The sequence below is a fragment of the Lissotriton vulgaris genome, chromosome 10 (assembly GCF_964263255.1).
Source record: "Lissotriton vulgaris chromosome 10, aLisVul1.2, whole genome shotgun sequence".
Taxonomy (NCBI): domain Eukaryota; kingdom Metazoa; phylum Chordata; class Amphibia; order Caudata; family Salamandridae; genus Lissotriton; species Lissotriton vulgaris.
In genome coordinates this window covers 167704166-167728710 of record NC_141698.1, presented here as the reverse complement: position 1 = coordinate 167728710, position 24545 = coordinate 167704166, and the positions used below count along the sequence as shown (strand labels likewise).

General features: G+C 43.8%; 1 protein-coding gene across 1 annotated transcript in view; it reads left to right on the top strand.

Moving 5' to 3' along the window:
* The window catches only part of LOC147684909 (uromodulin-like), a 449835-nt gene that overhangs the window by 395665 nt on the left and 29625 nt on the right, over positions 1-24545 (top strand). The window contains exon 12 of the mRNA XM_086939737.1: positions 208-365. Coding sequence (XP_086795863.1) covers positions 208-365 — 158 coding nt within the window. The remainder of the gene's footprint in view (positions 1-207; positions 366-24545) is intronic.

The window sequence follows — 24545 nt, the reverse complement described above, 5'->3', positions numbered from 1 at the left end:
AGGGAGGGTGAATCTGGCCCCGGAACACTTTGAGACCGCCCTGTTCAGCATCCAAATAATCTCAGAGAGAGTTGCCTAGGTACACACCACACCTAATATGAACTGCCTGAATTACCTGAAAAGCAACTGTTATATGCTGTTATGGTACGCTTGTATTTCTGATTAATTCCTATACGGTGAATTTCTAACTGTATCTCTTTCTCTTAGAAAAATGACACGTATGCTACCTACATAAATACAGTTTTCTTAACATCTAACGTGAGTGGGATAATTATTAGAGACCAGGAAGTCAGAGTCAATTTCAACTGCTCTTACCCCATGGACATGTTGATAAGCCTGGATGTCTCTTTTCAACCCATAATCAGGTATGGAACCCAATATATGAACATAATGCTATTACTAACCTCTGCATGACTTTCTCGCATGTAATAATAAACAATAAAACACAGACCGGAAAAAAATACAATTTTACCAAGTGTCTGCATATGTGTGTAATAGATCACCAGTGCGGAGCAACTCTTTGCCACTTGTCTGAATTTCAGCTTGTGCTCTGGGTTTGAAGATTCACAAAGCCATGGGAAAGCACAAGAGGTCAGGAGAATAGTAATACAAGTTTGCTTAATTATCTGTTGTCCGTAGAGAAACAGGGAGAGAACATTTCCCTATATCCTATAGCAAACTCTATTGATTACTGCATACCACAAATCTCAGGAAAAACACACAGGTGCCAAAATAAAATTGATTAAAACTCTCCAGCAAAATATTTTTGTTCGAACACAGTGCCCGGCTCACCCGGGGGCTTACATTAGACAACAAAAACTACGTACTTTTGGAGTTTCCTTCTTTGCCATAATGTGGTGCCGCCTACGTTCCCTCTAAGGCACGCACGCGCACCGCTCCTGACCTCACCGCGCACCACCTAGCGTGGAGCGCGCACACAGTCAGGAAGTCGCGCCGCCGGCCGCTTTGAAAGAAGCGAGCGGCGCGAATGCGGCGGAGCGGTCGTGAGGCGTGCAGGTAAGGAGGTGGGGGAGGGCTTGTGGCGCTAGAGGCTATGAGGGAGGGCGGGGTAGACTCTGGCCTTTTGTCTAAGTATTGCTGTTAATCAGAGCCCCTTCACGGGCTCCGATTAACAGTAATACTTAAACAAAAGGCCAGAGTCTTCCCCGCGCTTTCCTAACAAAAGAGTACACAGTTTCCAAACACACGCTGTGTTTGGAAACTGCCTACGCTTTTGTTAGGAAAGCTTGTTAACTGACTGCACCACAAGGGGCTGAAAAAAAATTAACTTGTGAGGCGCTCCTAGTTTCTTATGCACGGTTTGCTCTGTGTAAAAATGCCAAAAATAAAATGTGGTTTCTTCTTGTCACTCAGGCCCCAATGTCATCCTCCAGCAACTTAAGACAACGCAGAAAGCTTTGATGTCATTAAGAGATAGCCATCGAGTGGTTGTTTGCATAGCGTGAAACTGGAATATCTGAGATAAATCTTACCTTCGCTGCTTGAACAAATTGTGTTATCCTAGGCTTACAATACGCTGTAAGAATCTAGGCCACGTGTGTGTGTGGGGGTAGGCACACATGACAACTGACTTGCCTCTTAGTTCATTATTGACAGGGCCACTGTGTTGAGGGCATGAATGTTTCTGAGTGCATGTTTAAAAACTCTCACTTATAATAATAACCTTAATTTGCTGGCTCGCCCATCTCTAGGGAATGTACGATGAAATGTAGCAACGGTTCGTGATCTGACACTGATTTTAGTGCTTGTGTATTTTACTGCATGATGTAATTGTGATCTGAAACTGGGCTTGTGGCTTTTGTACCACTTGTTTGTAATCTTGTGCCCTCCTGTCACTGGCTTGCTCCATGGGGTTATAACAATATCTGAAGTAGGGAGGTGTGAACTCACAAGTTATTGGTGCTTTTAATTATGTACCTAATAAGGGTGTATAATTCCCATATGCAGTGCAGGGTTTGTAATTTGATAAAAAAACACATCTTTATGTTTTTTTTTTACTCATAACGTGTAATCTTTTAGAGATTAGAATAGACAGTTTCCAAACACACGCTGTGTTTGGAAACTGCCTACGCTTTTGTTAGGAAAGCGCGGGGAAGACTCTGGCCTTTTGTTTAAGTATTACTGTTAATCGGAGCCCGTGAAGGGGCTCTGATTAACAGCAATACTTAAACAAATGGCCAGAGTCTACCCCGCCCTCCCTCATAGCCTCAAGCGCCACAAATTGCTATGTGTGCCATTTTCATAATTTCATTGTAATTTCGAGTGACATTTCAACAACTATGAGTGACACTTTATCGGAAGCATTCAATCCCTCGATAATTGATTGACAGCCCATACTGTCTGTTTGGGAACTGTGTCATTTTTTATCAATATATTTAATATTACTATTATTAATAATAATATAACCTATTTAAACATAGCTTTTTGTATAACATATCTGCATCTTAAGGCGCTATATCAAATGCATTCTTCCAAGCACTGGTGTTGTTACAGATATATAAATCGCTCCAAGTTTGCCGACCTAGTAAAGATGGAAGGCTGAGCCTGCCTGCCTGGTGAGTCTGTTCCTGCGTGTGCATAGGCAGTGCCACTTTTCCTCGTGTTTATGTGTGTTGCTGCCACTGGCCTCTTAATCTTTATTTGGGAGTGTGTAGTTTCTTTCCACTGACGCACAGCAGGAGAAAAGCCTCTGTAGAGCAGTTATCAGAACCCCTTCCCAGCGTGAGAAGCTGGGTGGGGTAGGTGGGTGGGAGGTAGGTGGGCAGTGGCGGTAAGGCGGATAGAGGGGCCAGTTCCTAATAGCCGTTTGAAATGCTCTAGGGCACAGTGGGTTCGCTGATTCTCAGTGTTTTCTGGAAGTTTATCTCGCTGTTTGTCTTTTTCCAATTTCACGGGAGGGAGCTCGGGAGGGGGTCGAATCGCGGGCTTCCAACTCTGCCCGACATCCTTCAGAGTTTGTTCAAGTCAACTAACTGAACACGAGTCCATTGAGTAGTAATATTAAATGTTCTGCCGGTCTGTCGCCGGAGTTATCCGGTTGAAATGCGCTAACCAAAAGCAAGTGGGGCAGAGGGCAGGAGGGCACCAAAAGCGAGTGGGGCAGAGGACAGGAGGGCACCAAAAGCGAGTGGGACAGAGGGCAGGAGGGCACCAAAAACGAGTGGGGCAGAGGGCAGAAGGGCACCAAAAGCGAGTGGGGCAGAGGGCAGGAGGGCACCAAAAGCGAGTGGGACAGAGGGCAGGAGGGCACCAAAAGCGAGTGGGACAGAGGGCATGAGGGCACCAAAAGCGAGTGGGGCAGAGGGCAGAAGGGCACCAAAAGCGAGTGGGACAGAGGGCAGAAGGGCACCAAAAGCGAGTGGGGCAGAGGGCAGAAAGGCACCAAAAGCGAGTGGGGCAGAGGGCAGGAGGGCACCAAAAGCGAGTGGGGCAGAGGGCAGAAGGGCACCAAACGTGAGTGGGGCAGAGGGCAGAAGGGCACCAAAAGTGAGTGGGGCAGAGGGCAGGAGGGCACCAAAAGGGAGTGGGACAGAGGGCAGGAGGGCACCAAAAGCGAGTGGGACAGAGGGCAGAAGGGCACCAAAAGTGAGTGGGGCAGAGGGCAGAAGGGCACCAAAAGCGAGTGGGGCAGAGGGCAGGAGGGCACCAAAAACGAGTGGCATTTGGCGCCGCAGACACGCGAGGTTCGGTTCCTGGTGCACATAGCCATGGTTGCAGCGCACAGAGACCCTCCACTGCCGCACACGGAGGAAAAAAATTAGAGGGAACATTGAGTGCCGCAGTCATTGATAAGGTCATTAGCACTCTTCTGAACCATAAAACTCCACCCACTATTATATTTCATTGTATTTTGGTCCTAAAATATCAGTCTTGGCTTAGGTTAAAAAAGCAGCTGCAGTGCTACCTTTCATAGTGACAGACAGCAGACTCTTGGATGCCATCTTTATGCAAAGCAGAGACTCATCGAAGACAAACACGATTGGTTCATTGTGTCCATGGACATCACGAGGGGAGAGCAGCAGGGGCTTTTTGTCCCAGGTCCACTCTTTGCAAGGCTCCACTCTGCCACTGCAAAATGGATTTATATGTCACAAAAAGCCAGCCTAGGCTACTGTTGTGATATATGGAAGACCAGGCAGGTAACTCCAGTCACCACTACATGGCAACATATACTGACACTTCGTAAAAACATGTTCAGTGACACTGTTTCACTTTTAGAACGAGGTAATGATGCACCAGTCAGGGTCACCACATGGTGTTGTGGAACCAGACCCCACAAAAGCACCTGACAGGCCTGGACCCGGTATTTTAGTTCAGTCACTTGTACAATTTGTTTATTTCTCAGACGGCAACAATTCAGCTCTGCTGCAGATGCCGAATAAACTAAGCTTTTGTTCATATAAAGGTTTTGCCAGTGTGTAGTGCTCTTCTCAATATACATATCTGTCTTGTTTAAATTCACCCAGTGCCCTCATAAATCCAGCGAAGTTGACCACACATGAATGAAGCCAAAACATATTTTTGTTTAGCGCTTAACTTTGAAAATAATATCATCTTTATCATAAACATCATGGTTGTGATGTCATTACACGTGTAAACGCATAGTAAAAGCCACATTCTGAAGTTGCTTGGTTAGGCTTAGTCTGCATATTCATTGTCTTTACTGTCCATAGTGTCCACAATTGAAAGTGCATACATTAAAATCTGTGAGAGCAAAGGCTTCAGCAAAAGTCAGCTATCCTCCCTGCTGTGGCATTTTGTGCACGTCACAGTTTGAATGGGTGAGGGTTCTGGAGACCAACACAACCATGAATTCAGTCTTCCCATGGTTTTCGATTCCGTTCTCTGGATTTCGCCTGACCTAGATAAAATTTAAAGTAGAAACCAATGCCAGACTTCACACAGCAGAGTGGGTGCCTTTGGCCCCAATAGATGTTTATCTTATGCAAATGATTGACTCTGAAGAAAGCATTACTGTCTTCCAGTGAAATAATATCGCTGCTCAACTTTCATATGGGTTTATGGAAATAACTAAATTACAAACACTATGTGGGTGATGCATGAATTGTCCATGACATTGTGTCTTGAAAAATATGTATCTTTGCAGTGCTACAAACCTCAATGTAATATTATTTCAAAGAAGTATCTGGCTGAAACTCCGTAGAGCATAACATTCACCCGACTCAAGGACTACAACCTCTGATGTATTGTGATATTGTGGTGTGTGGTTGGGGTGTGTGGTCAATGGAGTAAATGTTGCCTTGCTGGACGAGTTGGCAGTGTCTGCTCCATATAGGTGAAGACATTTCAGCTCCATAGAAGTCAAGACACTGAAAAGAGCAGTAACAAAGCAGAAAACATATTTCTAAAAGGAAATAATGCGGATACTCGCGGCTATCAAGGTAAAATAGTACTCTCTTTCATGCTGAATGAGTTCTCTAACCATAATGTGACAAGTATTTTTGATCATGATAATTGCATCAAAGAAAAGTCAGTGGGCCCGTTTCATTAAGTGACTTAAGTGTAGTAAAGTTACAAGTGCGTAGTCTTTACCAAAGAGCGGGGCAGAAGTTTCCTTATTCAGGTTTGATATATTTTTATCATTTGTGAAAAGTGAACTTGGGGAGAAAACTTTGCCCTCTATCCTATAGCAAAGCATATTGGTTACTGCATATCTCACATCTTGAGAAACACACACATATCTAGCAGGTAGCGTTTCCTAAATTAGGCGTTCTGAGCACAGCAGAAATACCGCATAATGCGATGTTAAAGGTTTGTTGAAGAAATTTGCTCTAAAATATACCCAGTATGTATGTTTTGTTGAAGCTTTTGTTGTTTTGCGTTTCCCAATGATAAATAATCGTAAAATAACTAAGGTGATATAGTAATTCCTATGATACAAGGCCCCTGGGCAACATGATTGATCTTTAAAACTGTATAATCTCTTATCTTCACACCCTTTGAACATACATGAATTGCCCCTAAAAAAATTGTGATCGATCCATTTCATTTCCACTAAAAGCAGGAAAAATATCACTAATGCTCATCCTACATACATTGATATTTGATAAATGGTAAAAGAAAAAAGGGAAGCATTGGTTTTATAAGTGAAATCTATACACATAGATGAACACATTGTGGCAAGTGCAAGTTTTTTGGATTAAACAATTTGGTGTACATTGCATTGGCACCACTTACACGTGCAACTCTCATGTTTACCTAAATCATCTCAATCCCATACCCACACCTTACATGACTTCACAACCCGTTAATCAAACAACTAAGACTCTTGTAGGGCAGAACATCATAATAAGAAAACTCAATAAAAAAAACATTATGAGAAGACAGTTAAAGAATATTTCTATTAGTCACCTTTCAAAATAATTGAAATCCATAGTACTATCTCTGAGTCAGTTTTATTCTGTGGAAGACTTCACATACTTCTGCAATCAGCCTGCTCTAAACTATAAACAAAGATGTCCCGCTATTACATAAATCAATTAAGAAGAAACTCTCCCTCCTTCGTATGACAAGGATTACATCAAAAACACGAAGGGGAGAGTAGAGGTAGGCAAAATAGGGACCTGTCCTCCTTGGTACTATGTAAATAATCAAGAGAGGTACCGTCTATAGGAAGGAGGAAGAAGGGAAAGTACTTATATTTACTTGCAGAAATACGACTAAAAATAATTATTTTTTCTTTTTCTTAAAACCCTCACCCACCCGGGTTTCCCCTTGGTGGCATGCTTCATCTGTGGGTCCGTCCCTGCCCTCTACGGACAGGGGCGTGCTACGACCTACGAATACCGGGCGCACTTACTTGTAAAATACAGGAGTATCTTTATACACCTAACCACTTATGATGAATCTGAAGGGAGTGTTTTTTTGTTGCAAAAGTATAAAGAAAGGTTAAAAATACCAGATTGGTGGGTCCAAAAACTATTTTATTTCCTACCCCTGAAAGGGTATGCTAAAATCAGGGGACGCGTGGGAAAAACTCTAAGCATAAATACCTATTGTTTCCCTTCGTGGTCTAAAAAGAAAGGTTAATAATACCCGATTGATGCTTCCAAAAACTATTTTGTATTTCCTACCCCTGAAATGGTATGCTAAAATCTGGGGGCACGTGGGAAAAACTCTAGGCATAAATACCTATTATTTCCCTTAGTGGTCAACTAGTTTCATGCCTATCCCCAAGGCATTTCATCAGTACCTAGAAAGGAGAAATGATGTTCCCACTCCAGGTGTTATTATAAACACAATAATAATAATAATAATAATAATAATAATAATAATAAAAATTCTAAATAAACATACAGCACCTAATTGGTCTGTGTTAAATCAAAAAGACCTGCAAGTATATAAAGAGAAAGCAGAGATTAAAAATAACACAACCATAAGGTCCATTTTGTAATTCTTAAGTTGTGATAATTCCGTGATAGTGGTGATGAAATATATTTTTCAAACCATGTCAAAGGCGTGCGTACATCTGTGGAAATGAGGCACACAAGACAATACAAACAATTAACATATAATAGAGTGTCACCAGCATAGACGTGTGTAAGGATAACATCATACTTAAAATGCGACAATCATTGGGCCCCATGAGTCCATGGAGGAGTTAAAGGAGGGACGCCTATAGTCAAACCCTACACGTGTGGTCAAAGATAGAGAAATGCGTGAAAAAGGATCGAGTAGGTAGGATAAATTGGTGTGTGTCCTGAGAAGGGCAGGAAACCCCTACTTACTCCGTCAAGGCTATTCCCTCACCTTAGACCGGATGTACGTCAGTACAACGCGATCTTTTAGATCGCGGTACTTGACATCGCAGGTTTTACAAAGCAAGTCGTTACAACGACTTGTGTTGGAGGGCGCGGATTTCGGAATTTTTTAATTTTATATTCCAACACCAGTCCCCGTAACAGTAGGGAAGGTGTTGGACTATAAAATTAAAACATTCCTTATCCCACAGCGCCATCCAGTGCGAGTCGTAGTAACGACTTGCGTTGTAAAAGACGCATCGTAACTGCACTGCGGGGTAACATCCGCGTTGTAAAGGATGTTCCCCACTTAGACCTGTCCACACTCACTGAGGCTCCGATGTTACTGGAGCTGCGGGGAGGGAACCTTTTAAACACGTGAGCATTCAGCATGCCTTTCAATTGTCAGAGAAAAGTCTAGACCACACACCGCCGTTCATGTTCTTTTGGTTGGGTTACTTACATCTTTTGATAAAGATACTACTAGGGTGCTAGTGGTTCCACATAATGAACGCCCTAACTTATTGTTGGAAAAGCAAAGATTCTGGTTGGGAAACAAACAGAGAAGATCATACAACGTGGATAATTTCCAGTGAAGAGTGGTGACTCCATGAAAAAACGTTATTAAAATACGTTACAAACACTGGACAGATGTGTGAGTTTTAAGTTATTCCTAAACATAGGTACTGACTAGAAGTAAATAATCAGAGCTAGTGGGTGCCACCATACTATGTTAGAAGGGTATTCCTGAATTGAGAAACTGTGTTGACCTCTAAAACCTTATTGGCAAAAATAGTAGGCACAGGGAAACCCTCTTGTGTCCTCACCTGATTATTTATAAAAGTGTTAACTCTAAGTCAATAAGCAAAAAAGTTTCCATTAGCGTTGGTCTTACCACAGTGGATAATGGGTAAGTACATTTCTGGACACGGATGAATAGAGAAAAACGCATGCACCATAGTGTCATCATTATCAGGCTGCATGAGTGTAAAGGATACTGACTACCTGTGGGTAATATATCCTGAGTATAGGGTTTTTATGTAATTGTCCGGAATTAACCTCTTTAGTTACCATCTACTGTCCCCGGTGTAAAAAACTGTCCTGCAGGGTGCTATCAAGGCAGATAATACCAAAGTATGGGTTTTGTGTGTTTGGAGTAGTCTTACAGGGTGCTACCAGATGGCAATCATACCAAAGTATGGGTTTTATATTTAGGTAAACTGACCCCATGGGATATTCTCATTCAATCCATTGTCATGTGATTTGAGTCTATAGACCCATCTCTGCTCCTTTTCATGAAGGTCAGCCTTGTTATCAATCAGTTTGATCACAGCCCATCTCAAATCCCTCAGCGTGCGTTTCTGTTCCAGAACATGAGGTCATTTTACTTGTTGCTCGTTGGCATCTTAGGTTACTACGATGTTCGCACATACGTGTTCTTACTTTTCTTGATGTCATTCCCACATAGTGGACATTACAAGGGCATGTGATCAAGTATATAACATTCTTTGACTCACAGGTAGTGAACTTCTGTTGTTCCGAAGTTGTGGCATCATTAAAGGTGATCTTTTTACTGGTGCTTGTGATGTGGCACAACCGGCAGTAGCCACAGGGATGGTGGCCACTGATGGGTGAAGCAAAACCAAAGGGGATGATGGACGGAGTGTTGAACATTGCAAGCACTCACCCCCGGTCAACTGGTCTGGGTTTAATCCATCATCAATCAGTCTGACCCTGTGCCTCATGGGAACAGTCCATCCCAAACTGCCTAGCCATGTCTTCCCTAGACCGGAAACAAGCATCCTGGGACCATTTTCTGGCTAATCAGCCAGGCTAGCTTGAAACCAGTGGCAAAGTGAGCAAGGGACCTACGTCTGGGCATAACCTGCCAACTTAGGCCGAACAAAGCAAAACCAAAGGGGATGATGGACTGAGTGTTGAACATTGCAAGCACTCACCCCAGTCAACTGATCTGGATTTAATCCATCATCATTCTTTAGTTCACTCCGCCACCCCAGTTCAGACATGGCCATATGCAACTCAGTCTGACCCTGTGCCTCATGGGAACAGTCCATCCCGAACTGCCAAGCCATGTCTTCCCTGGAACGGAAACAATCATCCTTGGACCGGTCTCTGGCTAATCAGCTGTCATCAGGCAGGCTAGCTTGAATCCAATGGCAACGTTAGCAAGGGTCCCACGTCAGGGCACTGATGGGTGCCAGAAAACCTGTTTGGGTGTGTTGTCTCAAGGTTTACGTGGTCCGGTGTGTACCAACATGTCCTTCAGGTTGCTGTTCTTTTTATGTGAGAACATGTGGGGGGAACATCCTTTACAACGCAACTTTTATCACGCAGTGTCTTTAGGATGCAACTTTTACAACGCAAACCATTACAACGCATTGCGCTGGGGGGCGCTCTAGGATAGGGAATAGGTTTAATGTACTATCCAACACCTTCCCTACTATCCACGGGGACTGTAGTTGGAATAGTAAATTAAACTATCACTATCCAGCGCCCCAAAGCACTATGCGTTGTAAAGGCATGCGTTGTAAAAACTGCGTTGTAAAGGCATGCGTGGTAAAAGCATGCGTTGTAACATCATACATCCGAACATGGGTTTGGGTAGCATCATTGTGCACCCACTCAGAATGTGCCAGTGCATTTTTTTTATTTTACTGATGGTGTTTGTGGCACTGTTGAACATTGTGATACATATAGAACGTGTCATGTCTGGTTCCTTTCTGGTGTGTTCCAAGAGGGCTTACCTGTCATTGATCCTGGCTCTTGTCCCAGCATGTGATATTGTTCCATCTGGATAGTTACATGCTCTCAACTTGGCGCTGAGGTCAGTTGCTTGTAGTTTGAAATCCTTTACATCAGAGCAGTTCCTCTGGAGACACAACACCAGGAAGAGAACAAGAAAATTTGACAAAAAAGGAGAAGAAATCAAATTCATGAAGCCCATCTACTGTTGAAACTAGTGACATAAAGTCACAAGGATCGTGTTCTTTTGACAAAAGGTTGCTTCTTCCAAAACCAAATTAATGAGGGTTATGATCACCCAAAAGTTATTTTCCAAATGATTAAACACTGCATCAACACCACAGCAAAATGAAAAAAATCCAAGTGAAACTATGATAGCAAACAACATTATCAATCTAATTTCCAGTCCACATTCTAGCACCTTAAAGATAACTCAAAATCGAATTATAATGTTGAGTTTGAATCCCTTCTAAAAATCATAGAATACTTCATCTTATTTCAACAACCCTCTTGCAGCAGACCTTATTTAAAAGTGTGCTCAGGGAATTAACCCCTGTTCCCTAAATTAGTGATTAATCACTTGGAGAAGGTGCACTCTTTTATGCTCTTAAATCTGGTCTGACTGCACACTTACTAAAAAGTTTAATTTTACCCCAAACATTTTTAGAATGTAGAACCAGTTTCTGAACTTCTCCTCGTAATATATGAAAAATCTCTCACTGAAAGGTTTCTTCTCCCCCACATGTCAGATAAATATTTACATATCTCCTTCCATTCAGATTTCCATCCCACAAGCAACATTGCAACAGGAATCCCTCAAATTCTTGATGATATTCATTTCATTATTTATGATCACATTTGACTTCTAGTGCTATTGCAACTGCTAGCAGTGTTCTACACAGTTGATCATGATACCACCCCCAACATATATTCATCATTAGAATGGGAATGGGCAATTCCTGAAATAGTTTGCATCCTTCACCCCCTCAAGAAGACAGTTTGCAGAAATTGAAGTCTTTAGGTCTCACCCCTTGCTTCTAAAGTGAGGCATTCTATAAAGTTCCATCTGATCCCCATAACTATTTGACCTCTACATTGAACCAGCGGTCTCCATGCTTCTGGAAAAAGGAATTCCAATGTATCAATTTTCAATATAATTTGCATATTGACATGTATGCAATATAAATTGGATGAATATGTTTTCATTAAAACTAAATCCAACTAAAACAAACATTTTTCTCCTATACTCCAGAGCATGTTAACCCTCACAAAAAAATGCTTGATAATCTTTCAGAACATAGCACCTCCCTATTATGGATCCCTCTTCCGAACTTCATCATAGGCCAAAATCTATTGATGACAATAGACTGTTCTTTAGTTAATGTATCACCTTCTTTCCAAATAATTCTCCAATTATTTAAAACCCTTCATTCCTCCACCAGACTTTAAAACATTTGCTTAAGCTTCTTGCACCGAGAAACTGGCAAATTGATGACTGTCCTCCCAAAATACGTTCTACCACCTGGAAATCCATTCTTCCCGCTGCAGTTTGCCTAGTAAAAAGTGCAAAAAATTGGGAGGAGCTACGACACCAACCAGGATGGCCGCATAGTCTCCCGGCTCCGCTGACCTCCGTCCTTCGCCCTAATATCCTGCTGCTTATCCTGATTACCTGCACCAGATCCGTGTGTGTGATCCAACCCGCACTCCAGGGGTGCAATCCCGGAGTTTCTCCGCCGTTGCGGAGCGAAGCTACGTCGAGTGTCGCATTGAGGCCTAACCCAGCAGGGAAGCCGGGGTCCCGAGTGCTGGCTCTGCCGGGTCCGAGTTGAATAACAACGGACTGCTGAATGTGGTTGGGTCCGGTCTCTGAAGCACTCGGACCTTTTTGATTGTTCTGCTACCAACAGCTTCCTGGTGCCCTACAGTAGGTGAGGTGACGAGTGACGCACGGTGCTGTGTCGCGGGGCTCCCTGACCGGGGGTTCGGCATTCACATCGCCGATTCCCCCGGGTCGGTGCCTCGCTGAGTACTATTGCTCGCTACCCGTCAGTCCCTCGTGGCTTACTCCTGCTCCGCCTAATTTTGCCCCGGAGAAAGCGCCTCTCCGTGGGGACCACCATGTTGAAGGACGAAAGTCATCTAGCGGAACAGGCTCAAACTGGCCCGTCATTGCGAACGGTGCTGGAGGCACTCTTGGCACTTAAGGGGACTTTTGAAGTCCAGACTTGCAGTTTGTTGTCTGCGACGGATGGACACACAGGCCTGAGACCGGATCCTGACTCAACACCCGCTACCCGGCAACCAGCCCGCTTTTCAATAGATGTTTCGGAGACGTATTTTGACCCGGCACTGGAAGCAGGGTTTGCCCCTATTGTACTGGATCTACCTGATTGTACTCTGCCTGGTCACCCGATGGAACCGTTGGAACCCCCGATTGTGTATACCTCGGAACATTTACATGTCGTCCCCATTTTGGAACTTTCTACTTTTTATCTTTTGCTGTTTTGGACCGTGTTGATTCCCCTCCCCTGTCGGTCCTTCAAGATGGCGGATGGGGTAAAGCTTGGCTTCGAAGGCAGGGAGGGGCAACATTGGTACCAGCCGTCTATATTGGGACCGGCCGTTCTTTTCTCATCTGTGTACTCCTGTTCTGTAGACTTTTGCAGTATTTTATGGAATTGGCTTTCCTTAATTGACGACTTCAGTGAATTTGATCGACGGGGCCAGGGTTGAGATCTTTATCTGGGTCTCTCAGTGTGGCATTATGTTTAACGCGATTGTTTTATTGACCTAACGGAGTCCGGGGCGGGGCTGGCTACGAAGGGGGAAGGAGACCGGGAGTCCGTAAAAATATGCCCTCCTCCGATTTCCCACATCGAGTGGGGTTATTTGCCTTTTCCTTTCTTTCCCTTTCTTCTATATTTCGGGTTCTGGTTACTGGGCGACAGGCACGCTGCGAGGGGGGTGGCCGTAGTCATCAGCAGGGGTGCAGGGTGGGGGGGTGTGGGGATGGGTGTCTGTTTTTATTTTTGTTCTATGGCCTCTTTTCTTTCTTCTCTTCTCTTCCCTTGTCTTTTCTTCTTTTTCCTTTTCCGGGTTAGTGTAGTGGGTTCGGCTTTCTTGCATCCTTGTTTCTATATCTGTCCCTTAACTTTTCTGAGGTTTGGTGCTATGGGGCGGACAATAATGATGGCGTAGACGAATAATAATGTGCTAGTTTATCCTGTTGCCGTATGTCTTAACGCCGTAGACTAACATTATAGCGAGCTTCTTTTGGACACGTTGTTCTTTTGCTCGCCCACCTTTATGATCCGAGACACTGTACAACACCTGATCCCTTCTACTTATTATTGTAAAATGAAAACCTCCCAATCTGTTTCCGAATTGAACTGCCTTTGCAACCGATGTGCTTTGTGGATGGAGTTCCTATGCTCCCAATGGAGGCGGGTTTGTAGTTGGACTGTAATACCGTACTGAAACGCTTAGCGGCCAGCCCTGGGGGTTGTAGGCCCTTGTCTGTATTTGATTGCAAATGTTAAATAAAGGTTTTAAAAAAAAAAGTGCAAAAAATTGGATTATACCACTTCCATTCTTCAAGCTTAGGATGATTACTTTCTGCACAGTAACATAATATTCGGCATCACCACCATGAAATATTTACCCAATTGATGATAACATGAATAAACAACATGTAGAAAATAGGCCTACATCATGGAGATTCAATCAATCAGGTTAAAAAATTGTTATTGCTCAGCTGATTTAAACCATCACTATATAAAACTATACATATTTAATATAAAATAAAATGAACCTACAGGAATGTATGCTAATTATTATGTATAAACAGTAAGTTTAATATAATATTATCTACATCACATGTAGAGTTCATGTATATAATTTTATACTTAGCACTCAGGATTGGTATTGCTTAGTATCAGGATATTAGGCCCTGTATTGGTGTCTGTATGTTGGTTCTTTTGGTGTTTTTTAAGAAGGTCACTTCATAGTGGGGTAGTCTCAGTGGACTCACAGGGTCTTGCATGATGGATGTCTCACCCCTGGCCCGGTGCTGGCCAGGTAACCTCCAATAGGGGTGGTGGGTGGTGGGTGGTGGGGGTGGGAGAAGGCGGGTAGGGTGGGAAGGGTGGAAGGTCGGACAGGTTGTTATTGCAAGTAAAAGTAAGAGTAACCTCAGTAGTGTAAACTGGTATGCTGAAAATATCAGGTTATGGTGTGGCAAAGGGGCAATACAAAAGCCAGAGCAAACACTCGGAGACTTGAGATAATAGGATAGGGGTGCTAAGGGTGCTATCCTTAAAAATTTGTGGCTTAAACAATATTAAGAAGAGGCAAAATGTTGCGATAGGATTACAAACCATGGGCGCGAATATTGTCTGCTTACAGGGAACCCACATAGAGGTCTCACAAACACACCTTTTAAAAAACATTTGGGTATAAATTGGTTTGTGCAACATCACAAGGGCTCGGATACTGGGTTTGCTATATTAGCCAGGGGCTCTGTGGTAAATAAAATATTACCCTGTCATAATTTCTATACCTAATCAAAAGTTCATGCATTAAATGAGAGGCAGAGTCCGTGGTGTCCGATTCAAAAGGGCTTTAATTCAATAACTGCAGTTATAGGAGAATCGGGTTCCATCACCACTAAGGTTCAGGAAGGGTCGTCATCTAACGTTTATTTCACAGAGTACATCATTTATAGTTCAAACATACATTGACTTGCATGGAAATGGTGGAGCAAGCGAAAGAGAGAGAGATAAGAACACATAGGCGTGTAAAAAGGGCGTACATGTAGGCATTCCCTTGATGAATCACAGGCGTGTCATAGGTGGGTGGACATCTATAGGGGCAACTGGGACCTTTACCCTACTTGTGTGTGTATCCTGGTCATGACGTGTAATGGACGTGTAACTGGGTAAGACAGGAGGGGGCTGACTTTCGTGCTAGGAGAGAAGCCTTGATGTCAGGACGACCTGTACTTCTGGTACTATCTGATATCTCGAGTTCGGAGGATGTATTATCTGACTTAAAGGTCGCTCGAGCAAAGGCTTCTCATCACTAAATGCTAGCGTGGGCCTATATTTCTTCATGCATAGCATGGGGGCTGTGGGCTTTCTATGGATGTGAGCTCTGTAAATCACTCGAACGGAGACAAAAAGGCTAGGCCCTATCTTCTGCAGGCGGAATATGTTTACCCCTTTCATTAGGCAGGAATGTGTTTCTGTGGAGCAGAGCAGATAACTGTAGGCATAATACTGTCTTGGCAGGCCAAGTTGGGCACCTCTCGGCTGAGCAGGAAGTAAGTGAGAGGTCAGGGATACATAACTAAACTGTAGCTTTCAGAATAACAGGAGGCTTGGAGCCTGAATTCGGGTCCTGGCCCTACGGAGCCACAAAACGGGTGCATCTTGATATTTAAACGTGCACCAGGTAAAGACATTGGCAACATAGGCTTAGAAGCAGAATTATCGTTACTTTCAGGGGGGGCCTGGTAACTGACATGTTAACGTTGGACGCAAATGCAAATGCAGATACGTCATCATTTCGGCCATAGAGGGAAAATGCATGGATGTCATGTGCATATATTAAACGTTGGGGTACACGATAGGGGACATACTGGCCATATAACATTTCATTTACCTCATTCCCTCCTTGTCCCCTACGTTCCCTTCAAGTCACATCTATTTGCATAAGACCTTGTATATGGTCATACTGCATCATTTGCTCTTCTTTTCTCTTCTGGATACGTGGATGGGGAATACAGGCAGTGGCACACAAACCGCAAATCGCCGGGCCACATTGTAGACAGAGGCAGCAACTGAATATAACAAGCAGTGCTATTCCTAGGAATGACAATACTTTCCATCCCCATGCTGATATTACACTCCAGAGCCAACCGGACCAAGTCCATGTGCCTGGGTTCTGATGTATCTCGTGAGCTATCTTATGGAGTCTTGTTATTGCTGCATACACGGATGGCGCGTTATTAGGAATAAACACGCAACAACTGGAGCCGATCACTCTACAAGCTCCGCCCCTATCTGCCAGGATGACGTCAAGAACAAGGCGGTTCTGAAGAACAACAAGTCTCATAGCTGACTGCTCCTCTGTTAAGTTAGCCAGAGCAGATGTAGTCTCGTTTATTACTGCTTCAAGGGTTCTCGTTAACCTGCATATCAGTTTACTGTTCTGAATGGGACCTATGAAGAAAAAGAATCCCTTATTGAAATCTGTATATTGCTCTAGAGCTGTCTCAGTTTGATCAACAATTGGGGAATCAGTCTCCCTCTTGTGTCTAACATGTACTAATCGGGAATCTCGATGATAATGGGATGGGGCTAGAAAGACTGGTGGCAACAGAAATGCTATATAACACGTCCCACCCCAGTCTAAAGGCAGACGTATGTAGGCTGTCTGACCACAAATAAAATAGGAATGGCGGGAAGCTTTGAAAGTAGACTTGCCTTTATCATGGAACTCGATTACAGCATTACAATCACTGTGTCCTAAATGTACTGATCCTTGCTTTCTGACGCATAATTCACCTTTGACTGGTAAAACTGTTATGAACGGTGGACCTGTAACTTTCTCGGACTGGACATTTAAAATCATAAAGTTAAGGGAAGCATTTCCTTGTTCGTACACCTCATTCTCTAGATCTGTTCCTTTACTCTGGGGAAAACCATCTGTGTCTGGAAAACATGCTTCATTCATTACCTTATTCAAGTTTCCATATATCCATTCATTCTGGTTAACTATGGACTTTCCGTCTAATGATGTCATTAAAGCAAACCATGCTCCACACGAACCATTGTGCGAGAACGGGAAAGGAAAAAGAGGCAGAACTCCCTTCGTTTTCTGGTAAGGTGGGAGTCGGCCACATACCCAGCAATTTGTTACATTGCTGGCCTGATGAGAATGGTACAACATTCGAATAAAGGTATTGTTGCGCAGTGCTAGTCGATATGACAATTCATGGGGTGGCAGATCACTGAATGTATGCTCTGCAGTGTCATTGAAAGAAGAATGTATATGTGAAGCAATAGGAGGAAAGAAAACATGTAGTATCAAGCTGATACATATAACAGTTATACTTAAAAGGAACATAATAATCAGAGTTACTATACATCTACTGCGTAGGGACTTGCAGTAATTCTCTCTCCTATCTCTCTGTCTAGTACTATTCTGGTCTACGATCTTATTCATGTCAGGAACCTGTCTAACCGATTCACCCGAGAGGGACTTAAACAATTAAATGCTGTCTGACTTACTAGACCGTAACTTAGACCTATACTCCTGTTGCTGAGTTTTTTCTAGCAAAGGGGGCTTTGATTCACTGGTTTCGAGGCAGTCCTTTTTAACAGAGTTCGGTAGTCCATGGAGTTTTTTTATGTGCTGGGCATGGATCCAGCCCTTTCGTCCCTCGACCTTGACGGCAGTCCTTGTTGTTAGAAGTACCAGCTTTGGCGTCTTCCAGCGGGGCTCGAGAGGATTTGAACGATCGAAGTTCCGCACAAGTACTATATCACCAGGGACGACGGCGTGCTCTTTCACTTGGGTGTTGTCGGGGAAAGCGGCTGCAACCTGTGAACGACAAGATTGGAGTGCAGACATCAAGGAAGCCAGGTAATCTGTCAGCATATTACTGTCAACATCGGTTATTCTCTTGGGCATCGGCGTACCCCACATATTTGGTGGTCTACCGAAAATCACCTCGTAAGGGGACAGACCTGTTCTGAAATGAGCTACCATACGCATGTAAAAGAGGGCAACCGGCAAGGCTACCATCCAATCCACGCCTTTTTCTGCACAGACTTTCGCTAACTTAGTTTTGAGAGTCTGATTGTGTCTCTCTACGAGTCCAGCTGCCTCGGGATGTCGTACACAATGGAACTTCCACTGGTACCCTAACAAAAGAGATACTTGTTTCATTAACTCAGAGGAGAATGGCTGACCGTTGTCTGAGTACACGACACAAGGCAGCCCATAACGTGGGAAATACTCTCGAACCAGCTGCCTGGCAGTTGTTACGGCAGTGTAATCTGGGACTGGATATGCTTCTGTCCATCTAGATAGTGCACATACGACTACTAAAACATATTTGTATCCTTGACATCTGTCCATCTGGATATAATCCATCTGGAGGACTTCAAAAGGGTGGTCAGGGGGATGGAATCCACCTTGTTCCACCGGAATGCCTTTGCCTGGATTGAACTGGCAACAGATCATACAGGTGCGTACTTTCTGTTTTGCTGCTGCACGCAGGTGCTTGTTGAACCAAATATTCTGTACACTGTCTAACATTGCCTTTTCTCCTAAGTGTGCTGGACTATGTGCTGTGTTTATGATGACTTGAACCATGGAGTCTGGTAGGAACCATGTAGCTTTGCCTTTTGTCATCCAACCCTGGTCAGTCTGAACCCCTCCTTGTTCAGTCCATTTCTTTATTTCGTCTGGAGTGGCATGTGTCTGTATGTCGAGTACGTCTTGTGAAGGATCCCTGACTGTCATGCTATTCGTCAGTGAGGGTGCTTCTGTCTTTGTCGTGTCTGTTGGAGTCTGAGCTGTCAATTTAGCTGTTCGATCTGCCAGGTCGTTACCCTGGGAAATGGTGTCTGTAACTTTCGTATGTGCTTTGCATTTCATAATGGCTATGGCTGAAGGCAAGTGTATTGCTTCTAACAGAGCTTGAATGAGGGGGCCATGCTGAATTTTGGCCCCGTGAGAGGTCAGGAAACCTCTTTCCTGCCACAACACGCCGAAGTCATGTACGACTCCGAAAGCGTACTGTGAATCTGTATAAACGTTTACTTTCAAGTTCTTGGCTCGTATACAGGCTTGTGTCAGAGCGATGAGCTCTGCTGCTTGGGCTGACAGTGTGTCTATTCTGTGTGTCTCTATGACTTCCGTATCAGTGGTCACGGCATATGCGGCCACTAACTCTCCTGCACTTGTTCTCATGCATGAACCATCAACATAAAGTGTCAGGTCGGGATTGGGCAATGCAATGTCTGTCAGGTCTTGTCTTGGTTTCGTCACTATATCAATTACTTCCACACAGTCATGTGGTGCAGTCTCTACGGTACTTGAGGGCAAGAGTGTAGCAGGGTTTAATATATTGCATCGTCTGATTTCTATGTGTGGCTGGAATAATGTCAGTTCATATCCTGTCAGTCTTGCTATAGTCAGGTGCTGTGTCTGTGTTCGGTTCAAGAGAACTTCAACTGCATGTGGAACCTGTACTGTCAGGGGATGGCCCAACACAATAGAGTCGCTTTGTCTGATAGCTAGTGCTGTTGCTGCAACTGATTTCAGGCACGCAGGCAGAGCCTGGGCCACTGGATCTAATGTACTAGAAAAATAAGCACAAGGCTTGTGTTTTCCTGCTTGATCTTGTGTAAGGACAGATAATGCTGTACCATCTCGTTCAGTGACAAAAAGCGTGAAAGGCTTGCTGTAACAAGGAGTCGCTAAAACTGGTGCTTGACATAGGGCTTTTTTCAGTTCTTCAAATGCAAGTGTATGTTCTTGTGTCCAAGGGAGGACAGTCGAAGAGGCTTCCTCCTGTGTTGTCAGCTGTATAAGTGGCTTGGCTAGAAATGCATACTGGGGAATCCATTGTCTGCAGTAAGAAGTGAGGCCTATGAAGGCCCGTACTTCCTTTTGTGTCTTTGGTTGTGAAAGATTTGCGATTAACTGAATACGGTCTTGTGTCAACTGTCTCCCCCACTTGGACAGCAAGTGTCCAAGGTAAACCACTTGCTGGGCACAGAATTGTAGCTTTGAAGGGGACACTTTGTGCCCCTTGTCTGCCAGAAAGTGTAAGACTGTCAGTGATGCATGTTCGCAGTCTGGTTCTGTACGTGCTGTGATCAAGATATCATCAACGTACTGGAGCAGTGCAGTGTTGGCAGGCATGTGAATACTATCTAGTTGTCTTCTTAATGCTTGGCTGTAAATACTGGGACTTTCTGTGAATCCTTGAGGAGCCCTCGTAAATTTAAAGCTTCGTCCATTTAAACAGAATCCAAAGAGGTATTGGCTCTCTGGATGTATCGGGACACTGAAGAAAGCGTTCTTAAGATCTATTACAGTAAAGAACGTCGCTTCGGGATCAATTGCAGTCAGTAAGGAAGAAATGTCTGGGACCACTGGGTATTGCGGTATTATACATTTGTTCAGTTCTCGAAGATCAATCACTAGTCTGTAGACTGGTGGTGCATTAGGGTCTGTTCGTTTTAGGATAGGGATGACAGGTGAGTTACATATATTCGAGTCAGTTTCTACTACCACTCCTTGTGCAATAAGTTCGTCAACTATTTTCAGTAATGCTACTGCAGCATCAGGTGGCAACTTGTATTGTCGGATTCGTGGCAGTACTACTCCTGATTTGAGAGTGACACGATATGGCGTAATGTGCATGTAACCTACACCAGTCGGACCTTGTGCCCATAAATGCTGTGGTACATTCTGGAGTCTGTGGTCAAAATCTCTCATCACATAATGTCCTTTAAAATCACGTAAAAACAATCTCACTCCTTCCGGAGAACAACAAATAACAGCTCCTAGTTCTTTCAATGTCTTTATACCAAGTAGATTTTCTGGACATGACTTAGTTAGTAACAAGTCTGTAATACGGGACAATGGACCAACACCTAGGGAAACTGGCTTTGACACTTCGTTAACAATAGGCTTTCCTGAAAACCCAGGGAAACATTCTGTGAGCCTGAGAGGGGTGCCCCTGGAACCTCGTCATGACTGATGGTAGTTCTGCTTGCCCCTGTGTCAATCAAAAATTTTCTGTCTTTTCCCAATACAAGACTATGTACATAGGGACCTTCTTGATCTACAGGAACCTCAATAAGAGGCAAGCCAACCTCCCTCTCTAGGCTGTTTCATGAGTGCTGCTGGAATTCTGGATAGTCTGACTGTGCATACTGGTACATTTGCTGCGTAACCTGTTGCGTTGCAGCGATCGGTTGTGGTAGTGCTACTGTCTGTTGCGTGTTCTGTGGGGTGCTATTCTGTCTAGGAGGATGCGGTCTTTCTTTTGTCTTGCCTGTAGCTATATTGTGTTTCAGGACAGCACATTCGTTCACATAGTGACCTGGCTGTTTGCAGTAATTGCAGTTCCCTTTAACAGGTGGAGTTCCTTGAGTGCCTTTTCTATTCCCATTAGCTGGTACCGATTGTGCAACTAGCACTTTCATTTTTGTATCCTTCAGTCGTTTCTTTTCCTGTTCCTGTTCTTCTCTAATCCTGTTCTGGTGGTACTGTAACATTTGTAACATTTGGGAAGGGCTATTTGCTTGCCAAGCACTCTCAACCTTCAGTACTCTATTCTTGATCTGGGGTGAAGAATTCTCTACTAACTTGCTCACAAAAAGATGTGGATATGATTCACTACTTGGCTTAAGGCCACTATTAATAGAAAAACATTTCTCGAATCTGGAATAAAAATCACTAGTGTCTTCATCTGGTTTCTGTTTACAGGCTGAAATAGCATCCCAATCTTCTTTTTTAGTAGTCAATAATCTCGGTGGGACCTGTATCAAGAGTTCAGGTAATGCTTTAGCTTGATCCCCAAGACCTGTGCCAGGGAGCCGTCCTTTATCCTCTGTTTCCAATAATGCCCAATCTATCTTTTTCTCTCCTAATTCCCAATCCTTTTCTTTAAGCTTTTCATAAATACCGGCTGGTAACAGTACTTTCAATAACTTAATATTGTCAGCGTATGTGTAATCCCCTATGCGGAGAATGTCTTTTAGTTCACGGTGGAACCCCCCTGGATCTTTATCATGACAGTGAAGTATTCTTTTCATTTCCAGTATTTCCATTTTCGTCAAGGGTGTGTAAACATATACACGTTGGAGCGCACTGTCATTGTTTTTAACAGGATGAACTTCTCGTAGGGGGTGCTGTCTGTCCACGGGGAAACCCCTACTGTCGTGATGCGGGACAGGGATCATGCATGTGGTCAGAAAGTCACATATTTATGTCGTCGGTCCAGAATGACATTAATTAATTCGGTACCTAGACCTACCCATCTGTCTAAGAGTATATCGTCCAGTAACTTGTATAAGGGACCAGGATCAGAATATTGACTTTCATACAACGTGATCAGATGTTGAACCATGTAAATACCAGCTAAACGCTGTTCATTCGGGGAAAGGCTCAAAAAGGTCTGAGCCACTACGTCACCATTATATATACTGGAATTAGACACCCATTGAACTGCTGACCGGGCTAATTCTTGTTCATGTGTGGTGTGGGGTCTGTCACATTCTACTCGTTTTTTCAGTGCGTTCTCAGTAGCTTGGAACAGATTTTCGAGGAAAAATCTTTCTTTTATAGGGGGCCCCTTTTTGTGGTAATCCAGACATATGGGCCTGTCGAATGGTCGTGCTCTACCTACATAAGCTATTCTATCGGTGTTCTCTGTGTTATCATCCTCTGAGGCTGAATCCTCTTTCTCTTCAGACTCTGTCTTGTGTACCTTTAAAATCTCTTTTCGTATTTTTCTATACATGCATTCTGTCTTTCCCACTGTATCATGTTTACCAGCAGATATGTTGTCACTCCATTCCATCATACCTCTAGTTACTCCCTTTCCTGGCTGGTCTTGTTCCCTGATCAGACAATTAATCCAGAAACGTAAAATCATATTTTTAACCTCTACCTTTCTTTGTTTCATGGCATTTTCTATACTCTCTGGTCCTTCCCCTGTTCGAATAAAAAGGTATATCTTGTCTAGGTGTTCCTTCATGTCTGGTAATGGAAGTAGATAGTCTACAGCGCGTCTTAGTCGTAGTGAGGATATGAGCAGGGTACCTACACCTGGTACGGGATCGTATATACAAAGTGATATGGGTACAGTAGCAGTCCTATAGGGTGATGCCGGTGGCGTTCGTTGTCCTAACTCTTGCAATGACCGTGTTGGTGGCGGTGTTTGGGGTGCCGCTGGTAACCCCCCTCCCACTGCCCCCTGTCCTGTGTCATCTCTCACTGTTACTGTCGTTACAGTCTGTTGTGTAGGTAGCGATTGTGTAGGCAGGGTCTGTAATGCGGGCGGAGGGGGAAAAAAAGGATTGTTGGGATTATTGACGGGACGAGGAGGTGGCGTTACTACATTTACATAATCCGGAGCAGACTCCGCTAGATAAGAAGAAATAAAAGCTTCAGCTTCTGTCTGTCTATGCTTACGCACTTTAGTCGGTATCAGAGGTGGCGGTAAATTACTAGGTCCTTCAGTGAGGACAGGATACATGCCCGTGTTGAGGGCATTTCTTTCTCGGTCTACTTGTTCTGTCTTGACCCGTTCCCCCTCTTCTTTTAGTTCATTTTCTCTGGCTTTCTCCCCAGCTTGTCTGGCTCTATCTGCTTTATGCATTTCTTTTTCGGATCTCCTATGCGCTTCTTTGCGCCACAACTCGATGGCATCTTTCTGGGATTGTCTTGATTTCTTTTTCCATAGTGCTTCCTCTATTCTCATAATACATTCAGGATCCCATGTTCCTGAGGCAGGCCATCTATACTTTTCTTCCAGATCTTTCGTGTAATCTACCCATAAGTCTAAGAACAGTATGGCATCTAGCCCGTGTTTCTGATACATAAAATGGCCAGGCGTGTCTCTAGGCGGGACGGGAACTGACTCTTCGAGAATCCCTTTTCTAGTCCCTATCTGACGTAATTTCGAAAACAGTGGCATGTTGGAACTAACTTTAATGAAAACACGATATGCACAAGAATAGACTGAGAACAACCATTCACACAACAACACTAGAACATTAAAACATCCTAACTAGTACACAGGAGAAATACATAATCCTGACAACTGCTTACTGTATGTACTGTAAAACAGCACAACCATACCGGTCTCATAAAGAGACACGTCTTTACCGTGCGCCCCGAAGGGGACACGTCTTTACCGTAACTGTGTACCCAGATACGTCTTTACCGGACTCAAATAAATGAACC